This window comes from Rhea pennata, chromosome 1 (genome assembly GCF_028389875.1).
Source record: "Rhea pennata isolate bPtePen1 chromosome 1, bPtePen1.pri, whole genome shotgun sequence".
Lineage (NCBI taxonomy): Eukaryota > Metazoa > Chordata > Aves > Rheiformes > Rheidae > Rhea > Rhea pennata.
In genome coordinates, this window is record NC_084663.1 from 204,606,570 (window position 1) to 204,614,030 (window position 7,461).

Below are 7,461 nucleotides of genomic sequence, written 5' to 3' on the forward strand. Positions count from 1 at the left end.
CTATGACCGCAGCGCCCAAGTCTTTAATGCTCTCATTGAGCTGGTGTTTCTGCATAGATACCACGAGGTCCATTCACACCTCTCCATCCCCACGGCTGAGTTTATGTCTTGTTTGTCATCTCCTATACACTCCCCAGCCCGACCCTACTATTTGCCCATCTTCCATGAATTCACCCTAGAAGCTACCATGAGAAATACATGGATTGATTAGTATGAAATCAGTCATCTCTTCTATTGACTTTTCCTTTCCTTCTTTAGAACATTGAATCAAATCTAAGCTCATTAGACTCACTTACCCATAGTTCCCTAAAATTAACTGACGTGCCTATAGGTAAGTGTTCGGAATCTGGGTTCCATCTTTAACTTCAAGGTTAAGCATGACTCAGACCTAGATTTACTCTCCACTCCTGTTTTTTCATTGCCTCCTTTGCCAGTTGATTGCTCCTATCTTGTGGAGTTTTGTAGTTCCCTAAGTCTGCAGGAATAGATATGTGTAAGAGGCTTTGAGGCTTACAGGTCTTGGAAGGCTAAATTCTCTGGCACCTGGATACAAATGGGACATCAAATTACTATTCCGTTACATCACAGTAGCATTATTATCTACTGTTAATTTAGGAGGAAATTTTCATGCTGTCAACCTCTTTCCAGTGGTTTTCAGCACCATGATTGCAAGCGTCAATAAATGACACACCAAGCAGAACTACATTGAACCATTTCATCTCTTTTCTATATGTCATTTTAGCATCATCTCAGGCCCCAATCCTGCTCCTTCTCTTCTGTTGGCCTTTTGAAAACAAGGTCAGATCCTTAGACCATCTTTGTCCCATGGCTTGGAGTTTTAGGGACTCGCTCTGCCTCCGCCAGACCGAGGCTAAATCATCCAACCTTTGTTCTAAACACATGGTTCTCATTAGAGCTCCATGACACACCACTAACTTTGGGCCCAGACAAACATTGATTTGAGCTGAGAACAACTTGCTTGTACTAAAACTCATTTTTCAGAGATTTCAGTTGAGGGCCAGATTAATAAAAATAATAAAAAGATTTGTGGATACAGCTGTGACTACATGGAAGGTGGTGTGACATGAGCACACTAGAGGCTCACCAGTGCCTCCAGTTGCTTTTACAGGCCATGTTGAATATGAAATACACAAAACTGAATCTGTTCCTGTGACAAACCCATTTTTGCTAGGGGAAGGTTTTCTCTATATCAGTTGTTCCAGATCTTAAATTTGAGATGAAACGCAGCAAACTACATTGGCTATTCACCAGTGTGGAATGAAAGATGTAGGTGCTGGAAGAGAACGGGGCAGTCAGACAGAAATGTTTTATCAGAACAATTGGGCAGCAGCTGCACTGCTCATCATGACATTGCACCAAGCTAGCAGCAAACAATGCACATTCGTATCTGTCCAGTCAAACTTTCTCTTTCTCGGATGGTCTGCTAAGGGAAACCTTCAATACATAAAATATCCAAAGGAACAGTCCCCCTCAAACACATTTGGTGATGGATAAACGCTATTTTTGACTCTATAATACTTCAAGAGCCTCACAGGCTGGCAAAGGGGTCAAGCTGGGCTTGGCCTGGTGAGACAATTATTGCTGAGGGGATCCTGGCTGATTTTCAGTGCCTGAGCAGTCCTGGGGCTGCTGCAACTTCACGTGTCACCTTTATCAGGATTGTGACAGCCATCCATGGGATGCTACTTGTGCATATTCTCCAATAATAATACAATGTTTCTACCATCAGATGATCCAGATTCCTGCTCCCAGCTTGTATAACACACACGGCCACCTCCACCCAATGTCTCTGCCTCACAAGTAAGAAGTAACTCAGCACTGCAGTCAGCAGTATGTCTGGGCACCGCTGAGAAAAGTCTATCTCCACCCTCCCATCAGATACTTCTCAATAGTGCGAGGATCCCCCCCTGGAGCCTTCCTGTCTCCTGCCTAAAGAAGCCCAGCTCTCCCAGCCTCTGTGGGCATTGGCCTAGTCTCCAGTTGGTGCACTGCCACCAGCGAGTCCCTTGTCTCCTCAGCACAGGACTAGCTGTCGAGTTCCTGGGCCGCCCTGGGAGCTAAGCACTTTCCTATCCCCGGTACCCCGGGTGCCTAGCGCAGCTCTACGGCAATCTTAACTCTCAGACAGAGGGGACTTTCCTCCTTCTGTCTCCCTTGTAACTTAAAGAATGCCATAACTCTTGCCATGAGGCTACAGGAGACTTCTCTTTACTGGGAGTCAGTCAGAGCATGGCGCCCTGTGGCTCGAAGAGAGCGTCTCTCTCGGTGCATCAGGGCGGGTGGGCACAGGCCAGGCGCAGGCAGCACAGGCCCCGCGGGACTCCCTGCGGCAAGGGCTGGGGGCCGGCGGCGTCTCTTGGGGCCGGCGGCGTCTCTTGGGGCAGCCACAAGGCCCCAGCTGCAGAGCTGCCGAGAAGGAGCCCAGGCGGGCTGCGGCAGCGCTGGCTCCTCAGGGCCGGCTGTAAGGGTTCGGGGAGCGGCGTTGTAGCCGCGAGCGGCCCGGCCTGCGGTGTGGCCCGGTCTGGCCTGGGCGGCTGCTGCTCGCAGGAGCCCGGGAGCTGGAGGCCGACGCTGCTTGGCCGGTGGCAGGAGTCGGCGAGCGGCGTTGTAGCCGCGAGCGGCCCGGCCTGCGGTGTGGCCTAGCGTGGCCTGAGCGGCTGCTGCTCGCAGGAGCCGGGCAGCTGGAGGCCGACGCTGCTTGGCCGGTGGCAGACGTCGGTGAGCGGCGTTGTAGTCGCGAGCGGCCCGGCCTGCGGTGTGGCCCGGTCTGGCCTGGGTGGCTGCTGCTCGCAGGAGCCGGGCAGCTGGGGGTCGAGACCGCTTGGCTGCTGGTGCTGGAGCTGGTCGTCTCCGACTGTGTGCTGGAGGCTGTAAGGAGAGGCGAGGTGGTCAGCAGCGTGGCCTTGGGGCCCCAGGGCAGGAGAGGCCTCTGCCAAACCCAGCCTGAGCACCAGCAGGCACAGGCAGGCCTTGCCTGGCCCTGGCCCTGGCCCTGGACTTGGCCCGGAGGGACCCGTTGGGAACCCAGGTTCTCCTCTTACAGGTGCCCAGGCCTGCGCAGTCATCACACTCCCAGGTGTCTGCGGTGGCCCTCAAGGCGGAGCAGCGGCGGTGCGTGCCCTTGGCAGCACAGGAGCAGCAGAGGAGCAGGTGCCAGGGCCTGGGAAAAAAAAAGGTGACTGGTGGCCGTGGCAGCCAGGGCTGGCAGTGATGCCAGCGAGGCAGCCAAGCACAAAGGGCCGGAAGCAAAAGGCTGCCTGGCACAGCTCCCCACGCTGGCCCCACTGGAGTGCCAAGAGGCCTCGCTCCCAAGAGGCAAAGAGCCTGGGCGCAGCCCCAGGCCGGCCCTTCGCTCTTTGGCGCACTGCTTGGCCAGCGCGAGCAGGGGCATCCCTCCTGGCCTGCCAGCACAGCATCCCCATCGGCAAGGGCTGTCCCTTTGCCTGTTCTTCCTGCCCTGCAGGGCGTCCATCCTCTTCCCCAACAGCTTCAGAGGTCGCGCGAGACTCGGGCTAAGCCACCAGCCGCCATATGGGCAGTGGGGAAATTGCTGCTCTGCTGACTTACCCCTCGTCTTCTGCCTCTTCTCTGCCTCGAGTGTAGAGGCACCGGCTGGCATCGCATCGACTGTGCCTCTCGTAGAGCTGGTCGAAGGCACCGTCTGCTTCCCATGCAGCTTCTCTGCAGGTGACGCAAAGGAAGGTCAGGAGGCTGCCCTGCCCCTAGCATGAGGCCGATGCAGCTCACGGCTGCCGCTCTGCCCCGCCGCCCCCTGTTCCAAACTCCTCAGTGAAGCCTGACACCAGACTCGCGGGATGCCTGGGGTGCGGCACTGCCTTGGGGAGGCCCACGCGGCCGGCTCTGTGGCCTCTGCAGGCCTCTCTGTGCAATGGGAAAGAGGAGCCTGACGTCTGCTCTCAGCCAGCAGGGGAGTCTGGGGAGAAAACCAGGAGGGAAGCGCGGGCTCTCGCAGTGTGTGTGGGGAAGTTGCCTCAGGCTCAGAGAAAAGCACCGGGGCAAGTTCTGGCAAGAACCAATCCCTCTGAAGGTGGTTAGTACCAGCACCCCACTTCTTGCTCAGCAAGCGCTGGGGCCGGGAGCATCCCTGCGTGCTGGCCCGTAGCTTCCTCTGCTCCTGGCAAGCCCCCTGCTTGGCGGCAGAGCTTGGTGAGAGAGCCTCCGGGCTGGCCCTTCTTAGGCTCGTGCCCTTCTTGTGTGTGGTGGGCACAGGGCAAGGGCAGAAGAGAACCCACCTGACAGGGACTCGGATCCCCATGGAAGACATTTCCCAGAGGAATGTCTCCCTGTCTTTACACTGCGGGCACTGGAAGCAGAAGAAGCCAGCGCGGAGAGCCTGTTGCTGCAAGAGAGGCACAAGCAGTGTGAGCGGGGCACTGCCCACTGCTAGCCACCTGCCGTGCCCAAGGGGCGCGGGAAGGGCCTCTACCTGGATGCAGCCGCGGTGGAACCACGCGTGCCTGCAGGCAGGGCACACCAGAGCGTGGTAGGAGAGCTGTTCCTCCACGGGCTCCAGACAAATAAGGCAGGAGGTTTCCCCGTCCCAGTGCGCCTGCACTGTTTGTGCCGGGCGATGTTCCCGGCAGAAGGACCTGGGCGAAGAGGAAGAGGTGGGCAAGGTCAGGGTGTGTAGAGTGCTCCCGCGTTTCTGGAGAAGACTACCCCAAAGTCTTCCTTGACACAAAGCGTGTGGTGGCTCTCTGCTTCCCAGGCATTGTGTGCATGGCTGTCTTCCCACCCCTTTCCTGCCCAAAGGTGCCAGCCTGTTGTGGCTGAGGCCTGCGCATCACCCCCCAGAGGTGGGCCCTGGCACACCCACGCCGAGGGAGAGACCTTGCCTGCGTGCAGAGAGGAGGTCTGATCAAGACAGTGGCCTTGCAGCCAGGAGCCAGGAATGCATCCCCAAAACGCAGGGGGCCAAGGACAAGGGAATGCCAGGGCATGGCTGAGGGCAGACCCTCCCACTCTGCTCCAACACCTGTGCTAGGGGCAAAGGAACATAAAGGAGCCCTCCACGCCCTGGCTCGGGCTCTAGCTAGGCTCTGGGAGGGTCGGCGGGGGTCAGAGCAAGCAGCTTCTTTGTGGACTTGGCCAGTGCTGCCAGCAGGCCGACTGAGGCAAAGGCAGGCCAGCAGCCAGCACGAGGCTCCTCGGCTCTTACCTGTACTGCCCAAAGAACTGGGAGACGCAGCCGTCTTCGCAGCCGCAGGGGAAATGGAAGCTGCGCTTGCAGCCCTTCTGACGGCAGCGAATGGTGGCCCCGCGCTCACCACAGATGTAGCAGAGCTGGAAAGAGCACAGCAGCCCCCCATCAGAGACCTGCTCGGGGTCCCAAGGCCTGCCGCCCGCCTTTGGGAAGGGGGCAGGCATCTGGGCACTGCTGGGTGACGCCCAGCACAGCCACCTCGGGGACTGAGATTCCGGCTCATGCTGGAGCCTCTCTGGAGCTCCTGGGACGTGCGGGAGCGTTGCCTGGAGCCGACAGAAAGCACTGGGATTGCCTTCCCGTGGCCCAGGCAGAGCTTGCACAACCCCATGCCCGCACAAACCTCCCCACGCCCCTACAAGCTCTTCACCTGCCGAGTTGCCCGCTTCACTGCCTGCCTGATATCAGCCGCAAAGAACTCGTCGGCTCCCGTCTCAGACGTGCGTCTCACGGGGAGCCCGCTGGCAAGATACTGAAAAGCAGAAAGGTCCTGGCACTCATTCAGTCATGAGGCATGGCGCATTGCTAGTGGATGGTGCTGAGGCACTGGCAGGAAGTGCGGGGCAGGCCATGCTCTGTTGCCTGGGCTCGGTGAGCTGTAGTGCTCCTGGGCCTTGGAGCTGCTCCACAACAAGCAGTGCCAAGGCCTGGAGAGGTGGGAGCCTGGGCTGGGCTGTGGGCAGGGAAGGCCCTGGCGGGGAGCACTGGGGCGAGGGGCTGGGGAACACTGCTACAGGCAGCGCTGGGCTGCTGGGCCTTGCTGAGCTGAGCCCCTGCCATGCTGGGGCGGACCAGGAGAGCCCAAGCAGAGCTCAGCAAAAGGACTCCAGCAAGTGGAGAAGTGTAGGAGGTGTGGAGGAGGAGTCGACCCCCACAGAGCTCTTGGGGTGGGATTTCCCGCAGCCCCACAGCCTGTCCCCGCCCCACGCCCCAATCATGTGTGACTGGCCATGGAGATCTCAGGCTGCTGGGCTGGAGCAGCAGGGGGAAGCTGGAGATAGCCCCAGGGAGACTCACCAGGCAATTCTCATGGGCACAGAGACCATCCTTCCGGCGTTTCTCGCCGTACTTATCCTGGTCGGAATCGGCCCGGCGACACAGCACGCAGGCTGCAGGGGCAGAGCAAATGCCACAAGCACCGAGTGTCTCGCTGGGGTCTGGAGGGCTTCCCTCGCCAGCGCCTGCTCTGCCCCTGCCGCCCAAATGCCCTCCTGGTGCTGACTGCTGCCCCCACGGCTCCCCGACAGCCCCACGCTGACCCAGAGGAGGCTCCTGCACTGGCCCCAGGGGTTCCCAAGCACGACCTGCCCCCTCGCCTTCCCCTTTCTTCTCCCGGCCCCTCTCGCCCCTTCCCAGCACAGACCGTTCCTCCCTGCATGCCTCTGCAGCCTAGCACGTCCCTCCCCGCGCCCCCGGCCTCGTGCGCAGCACAGGAGCTCGGGGTCCCTCTGCTCTCACCCTCCTCCCTGGCGTCGGGCGCCTTGCGCTTCATGGCGCACACGAGACGGCTCGACAGCGAGTGCTCCGGAAAAGATCTGTCCCGGCGGCGCCGGGGTCTCCACTCCAGGCACTCCTTCGCCAACCCTGGGGGAGCAGCGGGGCCAGGGTGACTCTGCAGCCCAGCCCAGTCCAGCCCAGCCCCAGCGGCCGCGACGTGGGGCCCCGCTCCTGCCGCTGCGGCAGCCCCGCGCGAGCCCCTTCCTGCCCGGCTCCTGCAGAGCTCCCCCACCCGGGCCCCGGCGCTGCCTCTCGCCGCCTGCTGCAGGGGCCACGCCGGGGCAGGCCCCAGGGCAGCGGGGCTGCAGCCCGGGAGCTCCACGGGGCTGGAGCAGCACCCTGGGCCTGGCCCTGCACGGGGCAGCGCCACCTGCCCTGCCCGCACCTGTCCCGTGCTCAGAGGCGCCACCTCCAGCCTGGGGCTGCCCGCGCCCCGCAGCCCTTTTTGTATTGCCGGACCGGCCCGTGTCACCCACGGGCACTGTGGCACGGCACCGCCGCCAAGATGTCACTGACCCCCACTGTGACATGCCACCACTGCCGGGGGGACACTGACCCCTCTGTGACACGCCACTGCCGCTGGGATGACACTGACCCCACTGCGACACACCAGCGCTGCTGCTGCCGGTGAAGAGAAAAAGCACGAACCAAAGCCTGTCCCTTCTTCCCGTGCTTCAACCCTGTCCACAGACTGCCAGCCCAGCAGTTTGACAAAGAAC

At 60.3% G+C, this 7,461-nt stretch overlaps 1 protein-coding gene across 1 annotated transcript; it reads right to left on the reverse strand.

Moving 5' to 3' along the window:
• Positions 1-2,660: 2,660 nt before the first annotated feature.
• On the reverse strand, positions 2,661-6,737 carry LOC134145167 (PHD finger protein 7-like). Its single transcript, XM_062584456.1, has 9 exons — positions 6,704-6,737; positions 6,263-6,354; positions 5,616-5,717; positions 5,201-5,325; positions 4,469-4,631; positions 4,275-4,381; positions 3,589-3,702; positions 2,996-3,181; positions 2,661-2,889 (listed from the first exon to the last, which is right to left on the reverse strand). Exons 1-9 carry the CDS (start codon positions 6,735-6,737, stop codon positions 2,661-2,663), a joined length of 1,152 nt encoding a protein of 383 aa, XP_062440440.1.
• Positions 6,738-7,461: the final 724 nt, after the last annotated feature.

Bases quoted from the DNA above. Each gene is read 5' to 3' on its own strand.
- LOC134145167 (XM_062584456.1), bottom strand. From the start codon at position 6,737: ATGAAGCGCAAGGCGCCCGACGCCAGGGAGGAGG. The intron at 5,718-6,262 runs GTGAGTCTCCCT...TCTGCTTTTCAG, and splicing joins GTGCCCATGAGAATTGCCTG to TATCTTGCCAGCGGGCTCCC. The intron at 5,326-5,615 runs GTGAAGAGCTTG...TGCTCTTTCCAG, and splicing joins TGAAGCGGGCAACTCGGCAG to CTCTGCTACATCTGTGGTGA.